Source organism: Alosa sapidissima, chromosome 4 (genome assembly GCF_018492685.1).
Source record: "Alosa sapidissima isolate fAloSap1 chromosome 4, fAloSap1.pri, whole genome shotgun sequence".
NCBI classification, from domain to species: domain Eukaryota; kingdom Metazoa; phylum Chordata; class Actinopteri; order Clupeiformes; family Clupeidae; genus Alosa; species Alosa sapidissima.
Genome location: NC_055960.1, coordinates 8,608,932 through 8,626,815, shown reverse-complemented (window position 1 = coordinate 8,626,815; position 17,884 = coordinate 8,608,932). Strand labels below are relative to the sequence as shown.

Genomic DNA, 17,884 nt, shown 5'->3' with positions numbered 1-17,884 from the left:
ACATGCTGATGACAGTCGCCTTTGCCCATGGGTTCTAGCATGCCTTGCTAGCATGCCTGCCTCCCAGTCTGAGGTGGTGCTAGTTCACAGGTGTAAGTCTGGGCATGCGCCGTGAGAAACACCTGAGGGAATGGCAAGAAAGTCAGGCTGTTATCCTGTCTTGCACACACACCTGGCTCTTACATCACCTCCTCCTGCAGTGTGTTCTTTTTCTGCCTAGGGTTGCACACAGGGGAGGTGAACTTTTGGGAGATTGCTTTGGCAAAACGTGCCGTTTCCTTCGGCACAATTTTCAAAGGTCTTTGGAATTTCTGAAGCCGGCCATATTGTAGCCAAACGCCCAGACGGGCACAGAAGACTGTGTCCTCGGAGACACAAGCAGAGACGCTTCACATCCTCAAAAGCCTTTTGTTATGAATTTGCCACAAATACAGGACGCAACACAGTGCAATAGCACAAGGGCTTCGATTCTGTGCCAAAGCTGAAATAAGCTGCACTGCAAAGGATTGGCTCGATCTAAGTTTAGTTCTGTGTCAAGAGTACATCATTCTAAATTCCCTTTTTCTCTCTCTTTCTGTGTGTGTGTCTGTGTGTGTGTGTGTCTGTGTGTGTGTGTCTGACTGTGTGTGCTCCAACAAGTAGCCATCAGAGCAGCGACAGGCATTAGTGTCCTCTTCCATTATTGATATCTGTCAGTTCTTAATGCGCCTTGGGCATTGGTGATTGAATTGATCACAAGCACATGTTGTTTGGTCATCACTCCATATGTTCAGCCTTTTTTTCCTCCCCCTGTTGCCTGCTCTGAATAAAGCAGAGGTTGGGTTAATGCGATTTGGGTTGTCGGATGGGGAACCACAGTTAGCAGGTGACAGAGCCTCACACAGAATTCCAACAGTGTTTCGCCAGACTGCGGAAATGTAATATTTGAATGAGGGGCACCAGGTTTGATCCATTAGACGCCGAGCGTGGCCTATCCGCAGCCTCACGGCTGGCTGGCCGTCCTGAGTAAACAGTCCCCTTGAGCCGGCGCGAGGCGAGGCGCTGTGGCGTGAGCGAAGGCAAATTATATTTGCGCCGTCATCCATCGCCTCTCAGCTCCTACCTGCCGTGACAAAGAAAAGCTTTTTATCGGTTTCAGCTTGACGGCTGTGAAATTCGGTTACCTCATGATTTGGCTTTTTTTTTTTCTTTTTTTGGCGTCAGAGTCATTTAAATACCGGGCCACCTCTTAACCAGCGCGCTCTCTCTCGGCATGCCTCCCGTGGCACGCTTCCCGTCTGAGATGTAGATCCACCGCTGTGCGAAGGTCGGACTGAAGCTCTTTTAGAAAAGACAAGGCCCCCTATATGACGCTCTGTCTGCAGTAAGTGGCGCGTGCGTTCGGCTTCTGTGTCTGTGATGATGGACACGGATAATAATGCACAACGAGTCCATTTTTGTAAACACTGCATAACTAACATCTGCCAGCAGTCATATACACAAACACACCCAGACAAAAACACACACACACACACACACACACACACACACACACACACAGGTACTGGTGTGTCTGCTGTAACAAATAAGACAAAGAGCATGTCAGCAGGATGCCAGTGAGAATGCTGCAGGGAACAATGCTTAAATGAACCACAACACATTACCAAGCTCTCATTAGCATACATGTTCAACATTCAGCTGCAGACTAAAAGAGCCTTATCCCTTTAAACACAGTCCATCTCGGGCTGACCACATGGCCTGCAGTTATTCATTCACTCATTTAGAAATACTTTTCGTTAAGCCGTCGTGCGTTTTTTGGATGCAGATCCTCTTTAATCCCCGTAATGGAGTCCTGGAGGGTTGAAATCGGAATCGTAACTCTTGACTCTCCCTCCCCTCCTCCGTCTCTCTCTCTCTCTCTCTCTCTCTCTCTCTCTCTCTCTCTCTCTCTCTCTCTCTGTAGCTGAGATACTGGGAGAAGACGGAAAAAGAGGAGACTGCGAGCGTGCTGAGGACGGTGGGCAATCAGACGACGGCCATCATCCAGGGCCTGAAAGGGAGCAGCACCTACTGCGTGGCGGTGCGAGCGTACAACACGGCGGGCACAGGACCCTCGAGCGGCGTCGCCAACGTCACCACCAAGAAGCCACGTGAGTGCCAGTCAGCTGCGTGCCAGAGACGTGACAGACTCCTGTGCGCCTCTTCCTTTTCCTCTGTTCTTTTCTTCTTCCTCCTCTTTCTTGTCGTCATTATTCTCTTCTCTACATGTCTTTGTCTCTACACCTTCTCTTCTTTTAGTTCTTATTATTACCCTTCGTCTTCTTTCGTCTATTTTCTTTTCTGCCTCTTCGGCTGATTCCTTCCTCTACGTCCTCTTCCTCCTCACCTTTGCCTCCTCTTCCTCGGTGTTCACTTCCTGTATTTTTATTGTGCTTCAGCTCCCAGCCAGCCTCCACTTAAAGTCATGTGGAACACGTCAAACTCCAAGATCATCCTGAACTGGGAGCAAGTCAAAGCCCTGGAGAACGAATCCGAGGTCATGGGCTACAAAGTAAGCCAGCAGGGGGGGGGGGGTGGTTGTGGATTACGTTGAACTCTTACCTCCTCCACTCTCACTAGGGCTGAGCCTCTGACCTCTAAAAAATGCCTCACTCTATCTCTTTATCCTTTTCTTCCCCTATTCCTTTCTTTTTTCCCGTTTGAAGGTGCTCTACAAACGGAACCGGCACAGTCGGCCCAGCGTGATGGAGACCAACACCACCTCGGTGGAGCTCTCGCTGCCCATCGACGAGGAGTACATCATCCAGATCAAGCCCTTCGGAGAGGGCGGCGAGGGCAGCAGCAGCAGACAAATCACCATCCCCAGAATATCAGGTCAGGGAAGACGACCGGCCAACTCTCGGCTGCCCACTGCAGCCCGATGCCTCGGCGTCTAGCGCTCATAACCTCACAATTAACACACGCTGACCTTCACTGTAAACACTCCCCTCTGGCTTGGAAAGGAAAATAGCCGACTATGGCCTCCCTGACCCCCTCTATTGAGTTAGGCAGAAACGGAGCCAAGCGGAGATATATAAGAGCACGACTTCTCCTTTGCTGTTTCCCTTGAGCTTGTCACTCAAGACCGATGCATTCGCACAGTGAATGCTGTTAAAAGGGTTGCTTTGTTTCTTTTAATGAGCTTGATTACGTCAAAAGGGAACATTTGTGCGTTCCATAGATCATAATCATGATGATGTACTGTCAATAGCACAATTGTAAAGTCAGTATTTTGTAATTGTAAAGTAAGTAAAGACACAAAGCAAGTGCATGCCAGTAAACTCCAGGCGGTTTAAGGCCTTGGCTTTTTTGAAAGTGCTGTGGGGGAACGTTGATTGTTAATGAGGTTACATAAATAAATTAATTGAAACAGAGTTTAATTGTGTGCATTGTCCTTATCCGTTTTCAGGTTCCACTGCTATGGGCTCAGCTTCCACAGTGTCCACACTGTCGGCGCTCAGCACAATAGCACTGTCCTTCACAGCGCGGACGTCCTTATGACGAACCGGACCTTGGAGAGAGACATCCTGAAGCTGCCCACGCAGAGTACTGGCGTTGGACGGCCGCAATGCAAACGACCATCTTAAACTAGATCCATTCATTTAGAGAGCTAGAGAGCATGACAGGTCTGGGGAGAGAGAAATGGGATGGAGATGACGAGCAGAGGTCAGAGGTTAGGGGGGTCCTAGTCTCGTATAATAGAATGGGCGGGAAAACAAGGCTTGAGTCTGTTGTTACCAAAGCAGCTTTTAAAAAGAGAAAAAAAGAATAAAAAAAAAACATCTTATATGCGTATTTTGTATGACATAACTAGCTTTTTATAACATTTCTTTTGAATCAACTTGAAACGGATATGAACGCAGTTTCTGGACAGGTTTTTGGATGTGTAGGAGCACTAGATGCATGTCATTTACATTCGTTGACTGCGTAAAACAAATGGGATTGCTTTGAAAACCCCCTCTTCTTTGAACCCTTTTGATGTGTGATGTAAGTCAGTTTTTTCTGTTTTGTTTGTTCTTCTCACTCTCCAGGTCATGCAATCAGATTTAGACCACATGACCAGTCCTTAATGTTTACTCTCCCGTTCAAGTCAGCATTGCACTACAGTTATTCCTGTGACCGCAGAGATCAAAGAACAGAGAAAAAAAATCATGATAGTAGAAAGAAGAATGAAAAGATGAGTGAGAATGTGCTTCTTAGCCACGAGGGTGAACGTCCTAACTCACGTCCTTCCTCTCTCTTCTCTGTAAACGTGTTTCCTTGCGGACTCACCCTGGCTACTCTATTGTACTGTACTGAAGACTAGATTATATGGCTGTCACGTCATCCATGCATTCGTGTATGTATAGAGCTCTTCTTTGCCTTGTGTGTGCCTCATCATTTGTTTTTTAAAATCCTCAGGTCCTGAAGAAAAAGCCTTAACTTATACCACATATTTATTTTCAAGAGTATACTGTATATCATTATTAGCGCAGCTGGACTTTTTGCAGTAGTTATGGGTGATTGGTTTGAGTATAGTTTAAATGGTCATACCATAATGCATCGCTTTGCAGTATGTTAGTACTTTAAGGTCCATCTCATGATATTGCCATTCATCGTGGTTCAAGGGCAATACAAAATGTAAGGGCCTGATCCATTGTAGTGGGTCGTCCACCTGCGTTTGAAAATATTCTGCTGCTAATTTTTGTTTTGTTTTGTTTTTCCTCCGTCTCCGACATCTGCTGATGCCTCTTGAGCCCGATACAGTACGTAGCGTGTAAGTTTAGTTTGAGCGCCAGTAGTGTGTGTCGTACTTTAAAGGCTAGATTACTGAGTGTCTCAGAATCGCGCCATGAAAAAAAAAAGTGTAATATACTTTTTTGTATATTTCAGATCATTTATATATTAAAAGAAGTAAACAAACAACGTTTCTAAAGAGCTGATCTTGGTTTTTACCTGACTACATAAAACCGTTTCATTACAGCGCTTAACTGTCGCTCTGCATGTGTGTCTTCTCTGGGTTCATCCATTTTTGCTTTTAGCAACTGACTGGCTTGTGACCATGCAAGAGATGAGAGGTGCGTTTTTGAAGTTTGTGTACATGTGTCCACATTGGGCAAAAAATCATCACCGTCTTAGTCTCTCCGTCTCTCTCCGTCTCTCTCTCTCTCTCATACAGAAGCGCTTCTCCATGCTGATGTGTATCACTAGAGATCTAGACTCTTTTTTGATGTTGTTCCTTGTTTATACTGGGTCGATGAATAAAGTTTATTAACTTATTTAAAATGGTGTGGGATGTTGTTCATTTACTGATGTGTTTTCATTCTAAATCTGGAAAAGTGAAAGGTTTTTCATTCACAGTCCCATTCTAAAACTACCATAAAAACTGGCCCTCAATCTGTTGGCTCTACAAATACTTTCTAGCACAAGGCTGCCTTTCCTTTGCGCAACACACATACAGACAGATGAAGGTATATTGTGCCCATCACATGAGCAATATAACATCATGACCATTTTCACCAACCATTAGATCTTAAATATATAAATACATACACATAAATCAAATGTGCGCCTCTGATCCTCTAAACCAGGGGCCATAATGCTCAGAGATTGCCACTGCAGTTACACCTCTTCCCACTAGATGGGGTAAATGAGCCCACTTGAGAATTCCACCACATTTGAGTGACATGTGTAATGATCTAAAACTTTCCAACTCACAAGCTCTCTTCACCAGACAGAACTGATGACAGATTCACTCTGAAGACGGTCAGGCAGCCATGTGAAGCATGAACAAAGAGCATTAAAAGATCACGAAAACATTTAATTCACAGAGAGATCAACACAAGAAAAGCCTGATCCGATCTCAACCATTTCTTTAGTTTATACAATATACAATATTTTAATAAGCTGTGCCATAAAAAATACTAATTGTGCTCACTGGGCTGTCTTTCCATATCCAACATCCACAATACACTGTACATTAGCGGTATGCAGGGAATCCTACGCACTTAATGGTATACATCAAGCCCAAAGTTCAACCAGAACAACGGAGAAGTGCTAGCAAGCCTTTCATCCGTCTATCATTATCCAAGTCATGTCCATGGCCCATCCCGCAGTCACAGTTAAGCAAGAGTGGACGTGGTGCTTCATTGAGGCAGATCCGATAGAGTGCTTTGCCCCTCCAATGGCGTTTCTGCACTGTTGTTTTAAGTGAAGGCTCAGGTAACAGTTTGAAAGGAAGAGAAAATGGCTGCCTCTCCAAACCTGCTGGTCAGACCAAATCACCGGTCACCATGGGGATGGCATAAGCTCAAGCTGCCCAGTCTTCCACATCACCTCTCTCTCTCTTTTTTTCTCATTCGTCCTCGTCCTCGTTCCCAGCTTCCATCTGCTCCATGATGCCCTCCAGCACCTCCGACTGCTTCCTCTTCTTCGGGGCATCTGAGGGAAAAACACACCAGGGGTTTAGGGGTGGGGGGGGTATATTTAACCACTCACTCCAGACTTAAGAGTTCTGGAGCTCAGAATAAGTACCCCTGAGCAGAGGACTGTGGGAAGGAATGAGGTGGGGGTGGGGGCTGGTTACCGTGGAAATGCTGGGCCGTTTTCCTGCGCAGGGCGTCAACGGTCTCCTCGGACTCATCGGCCCACTCTAGAACTAGACGTCTGCCGTACAGATGGGTGCTGTGGCAGAGAGCCGTGAAGGCTTTCTGCCAGAGAGAGAGTGGAGGGACAGAGAAGGAAGCACAGACACAGAGTGAGAGAAGGAGAGAGAGAGTGTGTGTGTTTGTGTGAAATAGAGTTATAATGGGAAAAAAAACCCCGATTCATTTCTCTATGCTCCAGTTATGGCAGACAGGTGGGCAGATAGATAGTCAGAGGATGCTGGACAGGTGAGCTTACTTTGGCGTCCTGTTTGGTGAGGAAGTCCACAAAGCCAAAGCCACGGTGCGTTCCAGTGCCACTGGCCTTTTTGGGCAGGCGGACGGTCTTCAACTCTCCAAACGTGCTAGCGGAGTGAGACAGAAACATTAGAACCCCTATCCAACAGCGGCACACAGCATTCCAACAGTTTCACACTGACAGAGCCACCATGACAGATGTCCATCATCATGGCATCAAAGCAAAGGAGCACAGCAGCATATTCAGCGGGCCTAATAGCTGAGCCAGATGAAAAGCTGAAACATCTGTAAGCTGAAGACAGACACAGGACACCAGTAAAGCCACTCTTGTGAAGTAACAGTAAAAGTAATGGGTATACACACCAGATGCTTTTATCTGAAGCCACTTCCAGAGACAGCACGTTCGGGAAATAAAACCTGGGCCGCCACTTACACAGCGACGACGCTGACCACTGCTGACCCATAAACGAGGTCCTTACCAGAACAGCTCCCGCAGCTCCCTCACTGTGGCCTGGAACGGGATATTCCGCACAAGGATCTTCGACGTGGTCTGCTTCTTGGCGGTCTGCTTTTTCCGAGAGCTCGCAACACCTTGTCTAAAGGAGACAAAGCTTCCATTTAATCGCACTGACACAGAGAGAGTGAGTGAGAGAGAGAGATAAAGTAACTTATGGTACTGTAAAACACTGTTTCACATTTCTACAACTGACATTTCTGACAGAAAATAAAATTACGACATACACTCGATGAGGGTTAATGGCCTCTGAACCAGTTGAATTGTAGCAAATATATGAGCTGAAAGTGGCTTTAACAAAGGCAAATCCAAAAGCCAATCAAGGCTATTGTTCTATTAAATAATACCTCACTTTGTAACCAGCTGCTCCATTTTGAGTAGATTTGTTTGATTGGCAGTTTTATTACATTTTTTTGCCTTACATAAGCTTTTAAAAAGTGAACTTATTTTGAGTCTGGGCTCATTGACGTTTAACTGTGACACCGCCAACTGAAGGCGTCAGTCCCTTCAGATGACGGGCTTTGCATGGACAGCCACAATAGGCTTTAGTGACCCTGGAAACACCAGGTCAGCAGTGCCAGTCGCTGCACCGGGTGTTTGGTCAGTGAGCTGTCTGTGAGAATGGGCTTACTTGGTGGCGCGCTCAGACACCTTCAGTTCAAGCTGGTGCTCATCCACTTTACAGTTCTGAGGGGCAGGAAGAGAAACAACAAGGAAAAGCAAACCAGGGAAAAGAAGAACGAGCAGTTATTCAAATGGACAGAAGGCAATATTCAGTCACATAGGGATTATGCACAGTTAAATATTGTTACTATATCAGTGGAAATCTGATTAAAAAATATATTAGCTTAAATGTATAGAAGGTGAACATAAATGTGTGTTAAGTCCATATTGGCAACACAATCAATATGCCTAGTTATATCCTCTAAATGTAGCTGCTTTGATTGTGAAATACTCTGTGAACCTCTACCCTAGATAGAACATGTGGCTTAATTTGACAAGATATCATACCTGCAGCTGTCTCATGGCTTTCTGAGCAGCCTCAGGCTTACGAAACTCTACAAAGCCGTAGCCCATCGATAACAATTTGCCTGCAAAGAGAGCACTCAGGTAAGCCATTTTGCTTGAAAGTGTGGAGAATGTTTAAGTCCTGGAGACAGAAACCACACTTCAACCCAGCACGGAAGATATTATCCTCTCCCAGATTAAAAAAGAAAGTGCAGGGGAGAAAGGAACAGAGGAAATGCGGCTCACCCGTCTTATCTCTCTTCTTGGAGATAGTGCAGTTTTTCACCTCTCCACTCTTGGAGAACGTCTGTGTAGGGCCACAGGAGCAAACACAGCGGTTAAAAAGATGGTTCTAGAATTCCTAATGAGAACCAAGCAGACAGACAGCCGTGCTGTGCAGTGGGCCCCACACACACAGACACACACCTGCCGTAGGGTCTCCTCCGTCGTGATGAAGTTCAGGTTCTTGATGAAGAGTGTGGCACCTGGGATGCTCTCCTCCTCTTCCTCCTCCTCCTCCTCCTCCTGCTTCTCTTCCTTCCCTGACTCCTTGGGAGCGCTCTGCTCTGGCGCTGAGGAGGTGGCTGGCGACTGAACGTCTGAGGAAGAGAGGAGAGGAGGATGAAAGGAGGGAGGAAGAAGGGAACAGCTATGGAGGAGTGGCACTCCAGTGCCGAGCACATGACACTTGGCACACAGTTTACGAATCAGGACGGAACCGAGATAGGGGGATGCAGAGGGAAGGAGGGAAGAAAGGATAGAGAGAGAGAGGGAGTGAGGGGGGGGGGGATCAGGGGAACTGGCCAACAGACCTTCATGTCCTGGCAGACTTGGCGCCCACGGCAACCACACAATTTATTTATCTATCTATTTGTTTATTTATTTATTTAACTCATTTCCTATCTTTTGGGGTGGCACCATTAAAATCCACCACCACTACAGTGCCTTGGGGCAACTGCCTGCCTTCCTCTGCCTGCCCCCCAGTTCCAACGGCCTCCAGTGCACCAGGGCTGTGGGAGGTGAGAAAAGGAGAGTGGTGTGATTGACACATGGAGGACTCGGTGCGTACCTGCTGGCGCTTTCTTGGTCCTGGCCAGTGCCGGGCTCGTGAACACGGCTGTGGGCGCCCACTCCAGATACAGCGGAACATGCTGGAACTAGAGGGAGATGTGGTCAGAGAGAGAGAGAGAAAAAGAGAGAGAGAGAGAGAGAGAGAGAGAGAGAGAGAGAGAAAAAGAGAGAGAGAGAGAGAGAGAGAGAGAGAGAGAGAGAAGTTACTCCCTCAGGACCATCTCTGGATTCTCTGAAACTCGATAAAACAAACTGGGAGGTGTAGTGGGAGATGGTTATTGTGAAGGTGCAAGATTTCATCACAGTATCACACACACACACCTTGCTGTAGGCCAGTCTGGTGAAGGCCCGCTTGGCCTCAGTGGGCTCCAGGAACTCGATGATGGCCGTCAGGCCGGAGGGGGGCAGCAGGACTCTTCCCAGGGAGCCGAAGGGAGAGAACAGGGCCTCCAGCTCCGGCCCCTGCACCCCCGATGGAAGGTTCTTCACAAGGATAACAGTGTTGCTGCGCGCTCCGGACGCCTGCAGAGAGAACACACACACACACACACACACCGAGGGGAGGCCAGTAGGGTTTGACATCTGCCGTTACCATTATCACAACATTAAACCAAACAGCAGCTCTTTCTGTAAGATCTCTGAGTTTGAGAAACACTTTAAATACACTGGTCTGATTTAAGGTATTTTTGACAACTCTACAGCTCCCCCTAGAGCCCCGATATATATTTATATTTTACTCTGCCATTGTAAATAGCTTACTTCTCATGGCTTGTTCCCCCTGTGCACAATGGCAATGCTTTTGTTGTGGAGGTGAAGGACTAACAACAGGCAAACACCATCTCCAAAGACCTCCAAAGAACTACTGACAAGGTAATGTTTCACAATTCTCGCGAGATGTCTGCATTGGTGGTTCTCTCGTTTGTGACTCGCTATGGCTATGCTGTACGGCTATGCTGTACGGCTATGCTAAGTGGCGATGCTGTACGGCTATGCTGTATAGCTATGCTGTATGGCTATGCTAAGTGGCTATGCTAAGTGGCTAAGCTGTATGGCTATGCTGTATGGCTATGCTAAGTGGCTATGCTATGCTGTATGGCTATGCTAAGTGGCTATGCTGTATGGCTATGTTAAGTGGCTATGCTATGCTGTATGGCTATGCTAAGTGGCTATGCTAAGTGGCTAAGCTGTATGGCTATGCTGTATGGCTATGCTAAGTGGCTATGCTATGCTGTATGGCTATGCTAAGTGGCTATGCTGTATGGCTATGCTGTATGGCTATGTTGAGTGGCTATGCTGTACGGCTATGCTAAGTGAACGATTCCCCTATTACTATTACAAGTTTGTTTACCCTCAGATTGGCTTTGTAGAGGTTTTTATGGTGAAAATCTTGCATAGTGCATAGCACCTTACATTAAATAGCGATAGCGGGGGTAACGTCACTTCTGTTGATGTTCAAACAAAACAGAGAGCCAGCTCGCTACTCCCTCCCCCTCCCCCCCTTGCAATTGAAACTCTTCTAAACGCGCATCTCGTCAGTTATTGGTTGAAACACTTTATTTTGCCTTTGAGTGGTTGCCAACACTTGTTGGTAGCAATTGTTTTTGTGTACAGATCTCAGAGAATGCATTTATTGATGTAAGTAAGTGCAAGGTAGTATAGTCATGGAGGCCTAGATCTGCTCAAGACGCTGCTGCTGCTGCTGCAGGGCTGCATAACGAGCTGTATGAGGAATTACATTTTTCACTGAAGATGCTGCTGCGTGAGAACATATATAGATCAGAATCAATAACACCAAATAATGATCCTGAGCAGATCTAGACAGGTGGAGCTGGGGAGGAGGAGGGAGCAATTTAGCGCTGCCATCTCACGGGAGCTGGGCGAGTCTGACATCGGACCGCAGATATATACACCGGGAATAGAAACGGGACTGATTGGTTGGCGTCACGACCAATTAGCAGCGTCACTCAGAGTTTCCTGTATGAACTAGTCATTTCTGTTGACCATCAATATGTTTGTAAATTCTACACCGTGATAAAAGAAAGTAGGCATGAATCAGTGTTGCCTTGCTCACGCGTACCTGACTGAAGGAGTCCAGGCTGACACCATTGTCCAGCAGGAACTGCCGCGTCTCTTGAACAATTTGGGTTTCGCCTAAGGCCATCCTTACAGCAAGACTGCCTGATGACTCCTGTAGAAGTCACACACACACACATATCATTACCTGAGAAGAAAAGTGGTCTCAGCCAAAAACTCCACACAAACTCCTCATGATGTCTGATATAACACATCTCAGTGAACAATCTCTTTTGTGTGAACAAAGATCAGTCACAAATCAAAAATATCAAATCTGAGATAATTAGAAGGCATGAATATCAAGTGTAATCAAGTGTCAAGTATCAATTAAAAAGTAAATATCAAGTAAATATCAAGTGATCATTTTCTCCTTTTTTTCATTTAGTGTTAGTGTTCCTCATCATAAACTATTTAACAGATAAGCAACTAAAGGCATGTCATCAGAATGATAGAAAATGTCACATCCTGATAAACAATACAACCTCCACCCACAAGCTGTAGTTTCAATGAGGTGTGTGTGTGTGTGTGTGTGTGTGTGTGTGTGTGTGTGTGTGTGTGTGTGTGTGTGTGTGTGTGTATATCATCAGAGTGTATGCATGGTGCAGTTCCTCACATGATCCAGGACTTGGCTCTTGGTGGTGTTGTACTTCTCTGCGATGGCATCTGCGACAGAGCTGGTGCCCAGGAAAAGTGTGTTCCAGTTATGAGAGCTGGCCACAGGAAGAAAGAGATTGAGAGAGAGAGAGAGAGAGAGAGAGAGAGAGAGAGAGAGAGAGAGAGAGAGAGAGAGAGAGAGAGAGAGAGATTAGGACCGAGCTGGGCGAGGGAGATCACCGGACACAATCTTGAGCTCCAGCAGAGCCACATTCATTTACTCCGTTTGTTTATTTATTTGTTTGCCTTCCTTCCTTTGGCCAGATCTATTTTCTGTGTGCGCCTGCTCTCTCTGGCCTCGTCCATGCGAGGCATCCCCAAGATGGGTTATGAGGCGGCCAGACGAGGAAATTAGCTGGACAAGCCAATTCTGTTCGCTCTCCAAAAACAACAGCGCAGGTGAGTGCAGCCAGCTGCAGCAAACCCAGTGCAGAGCTGGGCATTTGGATGAGGACCAGACATCTAGTATGCTGAGGAGCACTTTTAAGGAGCTTAAAATAAAACACACCATTCATTTGCTTTTCCTTTCTGCCAGCAATTAGGGGAATCTGTCAGAGCGAGAAAAAAAAAAAGAAACAATGAGATGTTTGCGAAGCACGTCTTTTTCCAATTCGCCTAGAGGTAGTGCCTCGGGTCAGGTCTTGTCTGGTCGGTGCTACGTTCTACTTTCTTCTGGAATGCTAAATGTAACTCATCGTCTGTTGATGGCGCCAAGGACAGCAGCTCTGCTGTGGGGGGGAAAGAGAGGAAGGGAGGGTAGAGGTAGTGGGTCGGTCCAGCAGTGAGAGAAGCCCACCTGCTACTGGCCGCCTTGTCCTTGGCATCCTTCTGCCGCTTGTAGGTCGAGGAGCCCGGAGCGTTGGGGCCCTGGTCAGCCTTCTCCTTCTTCAGTCGCGAGGGGAGGATGTGGAGCATTCGGCCCTGATAAGAGAGCGAGGATGGCGAAGGATAAATACAGAAACAAACATCAGGCCAATCAGGACAACCGAGGACCAATAACGGCACCACACTGTGACAAACCTGAAAGATGTGTCCGTCGAGTTTGGCCAACGCCACCACTGCGTTCTCTGGGATCATGTAGGAGACAAAGGCAAAGCCCTTGGGCTTCTTAGTGAGGCTGTCAATGGGGAAATTCACCTCAGAGATGGGACCTTCAGAGAGGCACAAAAAACATTAGTCAACAAGATATCTTAAAAAAAAAAAAAAAAAAACACATACCTGAAATACTCGATCTTCAAACAATGTTTCATTTTAGCACCACAAAGGTCTTGTGTTTAAATACTATGAAATCATTCAGGATTCATCTGTAAAGAACTAATTGGCTAACTTCTGTCGCAATCTTGGTGGTTAGAACCTTTGTTCATGGATGGTGTATCTGGAGGGGGTAATTCCAATGATCAATCACAAACATGCCTGGAAAGTTTGGTGGTTGGAACGACTTCAAGTCACTTACTAAGTATGACGTAACTCCACTGATTCTCAAGTAAATTTGTAAGACAAATTTTTCATCCTCAACATGCAGTCATGATGTCCCTAACATTTGTCCTTGACACATGATGTCCTTAAATGTTGTTGGCACTACAGTAGTCTGAATAAAAATCATTGTTTGAGTTGTGTCATACCATAGTGGTTAAGCAACAACTAAAGTGTCTTTTTGAAATGCACCCCAGATTAGCAAGAAATTAGATGCAACTAGCAACAGACTATCTAACCATACACCTTTTTGCATGTATAAGCATCTGTGTGTGTGTGTGTGTGTTTCAGAACCACACCATGTTTGCCGAACAGCTCCGACAGTTCCTCCTCAGTGCAGGTGTAGGGCAGGTTCCTGACGAAGAGCCGCCCCGATTCGGCCACATCCTCCTCTTCCTCGTCGTCCTTCAGCTCCCTCTCAAAGTTCCGCTCCTGCCAAGCATTCTTCCTTATTTCTCTCTTGTCCCAACTCTTCACTCGAAACACCTCCACATAGCGCCCCCCTGTGGCCCACAATTCATTACAGTGGTTTAGTCGAACAAACACTAGCAGACTGTGGCACAATATTTGATGAAGCCATGCAAGGTATGGAGCACTTTAAATAAATAAAAATGTTAAAAAACTACATGACATAAGCACAGAAATGTTAAACCAATACAGTGAATTGACCTCTGTCACCTTAACATTCATCTATTTCATTGCAGACATTAAGTGACTGAGTAGGCCTGAGAGACAAGACACTTACCCATATAGTCCTTGTTCATCCGAAGAGCTCGCTCTATCTCCTCCTCGGAACGCAGGTCTACATACACATAACCTGAACCGGGATAGTATGGATGAGCATAACAACAAACGCCAGAAACCACAAGCATCAAACTCCTGTCCAGTTTACTATCTAGGAAGTGAGTGTTCATTGGAATGGTAGCTCATACCGGAGTTCCGGCCCTCCTCGTTCTTGCCGATGCGAATAGCCACAGGCTTCAATGGCGTCATAAACTCCCGAATTTGTTGCTAACACAGACAAATAGTAGACATTTGAAATGCATAATTAATATACTAACCTACATAAACCAATTAGGCTGCTCCTATTTAGAAACATAGAAGGAGCATATAACAGCTCATACAAAGTATACTTAAGCAATAAGCCCCGAGAGGCCGTAGGTTACACTGATTTTAGAACAGCTAACGGGTGTTGTTAGGCACAACACGCTAGCGGAGTGCCTAAAACCCCTCTTAGCTGTTCTAAAATCAGTGTAACCTACGGCCTCGAGTGGCTTATTGCTTTTCTAAAACGGTTACTACATATATCTGACAAGATTACATAAAATAAAGGCACAGCAACGATAAATGTAACGATTTATTCATAGATAATCATTCTTCCACCAAGAAATACATTTCCTCTATCAAAATGGTTAAACTTCAAGACGCAGTTACTTTAACTTTAGTATCAAGTTGTGGTAGCGCAGTAATATAGAACGAAATGCGGTCAAGGTGTATGTTTGTGCTGGATTTTACAATGGCATCGAATGTGATTCAGCCAATCATAATCAAGGACCGAAACTATCCGTTTTAGATTTCTAATTTACCTCTTTAACATTGAATGGAACTCCACGAAGCTTAACTGTAAACTCAGTAGTAGATTGCATCTGTAAGGCAGAGAATAAAAGTGATTCAGAGACTCATTTAGGGATTTATCATGCTTACCACCATACAATGTATAGTTCCTAGTTCATAACTAACTAGTTCCTAGTTCAATAAAAACCTCAATCAAAATCCAATGCTTCTTACAGCTGATGATGTCAACACATGTGTACAGTAATGTGATTTCTGTGTTTTAGATATCTAATCTGCAATCTCAATGCAATGAGTCTCAGAGAAATAGCAGGCTAATACACCCCATTGTTTCCAGTTGACATGAAATACTGCCCCCTGCATAGTGAAGCCTGAACTAAATAGCACCAACCTGAAGTCGTTTATCCTTCTTGTCACTGTCAATATCCCCACTCTCATAAGCACTGTCATGACGAGCGGAAGTGTGCTCATTCTCTTCCGCATCCTCATCTTCATCGCCACTACCCTCCTCATCGGCCATCTCTTTTGCTTCTTCGTCTTCATCATCGTCATCATCGTCATCATCTTCGTCTGCATCCTCATCCACTTCAGATTTTGCCACCACCTTTGAGCGCAGGTAGTCCATGTCAGATAGGCCTGTCTTGAGGGCCTCCTTGGGTGCGCCTGAAAAAAAAATATTTTTACACCTACATGCAAAACAGTCCCCCTGAAGCAACTCAGGGCTTTAGCAAAACTTTTTTTTATATAGATCCTTGTTTCTCGAGCTCACCGAATACTGTCAGTATGTTTCTTTGCTTTTTGTTTTTTAAGGATGCTTTCGAACCGACAGTACTCTGGCACCTCGAGAAACAGAGATGTGTAAATATCGCCAATTGCCAGAATTCTCCTTTAAGTGCTCGAGGGCACAAAAAAGTCATTATTGAGGAACAAACTAACCACTATTTTCTGGTTCCATCTCTTCATCCTTCTCCTCCTCTACTTCTTCCTCTTCATTGTCAATCTCATCAGACTCGTCGGAGTCAAAGTTTAAGTAGTCATCTGTAGCTGCCGACTTGGGCTTTTTGGTCTCTTTTTTACCAGCAACTTTTGCTTTCCCAATGACAGATGGTTTCTCCATGGCATCGTTGGCCCATGTGGGTACCTGAGCGCGGTTCTGGTGTAATGACAGGAACTCCTGGAAGCTTTGGTCTTCCTCTAGCTGCAGACAGAGAGATGGCAAAAAGGTCACAAAATGTGACATAGCATATGTTTTATAATGTAACATATAAATAATGTATTGTTTCAGAAAGAAACGGTCATGATTGTTTTTTTTAAAACAGCTTGACTTACATCTCCAAGAACAGTGGTCACCTCCTTCTTTTTCTTTTCCTGTGAACATAAAAAAAAGAAGTCAGTGATGACAGTCTGATAAAAACAAAAAATACAAATAATATGACTTTTTAGTGTGAAGCAGTATGAGCAACACACACCTTCTTTGCTTTTTCATCTTTCTGTTTTGCCTCTGCCTTGGCCTTCTCTGCAGCGGGCTGGCGAGTGTGCTTACTCCAAGGGCGGTCTTTATTGGGATCTCCAAAAGCTTTGCAAAATTCAACCTATCCAACCACACAAATGCATAAACAATTCATAATAATACAACACACTGTTTCAATTTAAGATATTTCACCCATGCTACTAATCTTTCACATTAGGTCTTTACCGTCACTTTTGACGTGTCAACAAAACTTTTGTTGAAATGCTTCAGAGCCCTTTCAGCATCCTCTTCGGACTTGAAGCCAACGAAACCAAACTTGCGAAACTTCCCGTCTTTGGTATACTTCAACCCACAGTCCGTCAATGTTCCAAAGTCCGCGAACATGTTACGGAACCGCTCATCCTTCATCTGTGAGATAACGTTGACATTATAAAGTAATCATCTAGTCCACAAGATGACAACGAAGCTATCCTGGAAGCTATCAGCTAAAGCTAGCTTTAACAGTTAACATCAATGCTTGCTTAATTAAAAGGACAACTGTCGGTAGTTTCTGTCTTTATTTACTGACATTGTATTAGGTTAATGAGGTGTATACGTAATCTAAAATGATCTTGAATTAAAACTAACGTTAGCTTGCAAGATGCAGGCAACCAAATCACAGGTAAGGTTACTGACTGAGCCACGTTTACGAACTTATCTAGTAAGTTATTTATATGTTGAGGTATTTTCTTGACTGCGTTTCTTGAGACTTACCCCGTTTGGGAGGTTCTTCACAATAATTCGTGACATTTTGCTAAAAACAGACGTAGATAATCCTCAGTAACGTGTGAAATTGTATGATCAACAAACAAGCATGGACCGTCTAGATCGCCGCCATGTTTGAATTGACGTCATCAGAAAGGGTTTGTTCAGAGGTGTTCCGATACTGCCCTCCTCTGGATTTCAAAGTTAGCCTACTACTGACAGTGAGACGCAGACTAGTGGTGCCATTTACTTGGTCATTTGTGTGAGTGGCATATGTATCAGTGGTGTAGTAGTCTACTACGTGATACGCAGGACTACGCCGTATACTCACTTAAAAAGCTACAATATTTTAATATCCACTTAAAATACGCAAGGATAAACGTATCAACACAACAAAACGTAGGC

General features: G+C 45.2%; 2 protein-coding genes across 3 annotated transcripts in view; one reads left to right on the top strand and one right to left on the bottom strand.

The window, feature by feature from the left end:
• Nucleotides 1-5,277, top strand: part of cntn4 (contactin 4) — a 101,179-nt gene extending 95,902 nt beyond the window's left edge. For both annotated transcript variants that reach the window (XM_042089683.1, XM_042089684.1), the window contains exons 20-23: nt 1,943-2,129; nt 2,418-2,530; nt 2,685-2,853; nt 3,428-5,277. In XM_042089683.1, the coding sequence (XP_041945617.1) occupies nt 1,943-2,129; nt 2,418-2,530; nt 2,685-2,853; nt 3,428-3,519 (561 nt within the window). In that variant the 3' untranslated portion in view covers nt 3,520-5,277. The remainder of the gene's footprint in view (nt 1-1,942; nt 2,130-2,417; nt 2,531-2,684; nt 2,854-3,427) is intronic.
• Nucleotides 5,278-5,797: 520 nt separating this feature from the next.
• rbm19 (RNA binding motif protein 19) lies at nt 5,798-17,697 on the bottom strand. Its single transcript, XM_042089186.1, has 24 exons — nt 17,489-17,697; nt 16,961-17,143; nt 16,734-16,856; nt 16,594-16,632; nt 16,201-16,462; nt 15,656-15,927; nt 15,279-15,338; nt 14,625-14,703; nt 14,438-14,509; nt 13,992-14,195; nt 13,240-13,370; nt 13,016-13,140; nt 12,179-12,275; nt 11,570-11,680; nt 9,814-10,014; nt 9,491-9,578; nt 8,848-9,020; nt 8,668-8,728; nt 8,425-8,504; nt 8,045-8,100; nt 7,379-7,495; nt 6,901-7,006; nt 6,584-6,707; nt 5,798-6,438 (listed from the first exon to the last, which is right to left on the bottom strand). Exons 1-24 carry the CDS (start codon nt 17,522-17,524, stop codon nt 6,353-6,355), a joined length of 2,886 nt encoding a protein of 961 aa, XP_041945120.1. The 5' UTR covers nt 17,525-17,697; the 3' UTR covers nt 5,798-6,352.
• Between the last annotated feature and the right edge of the window lie 187 nt (nt 17,698-17,884).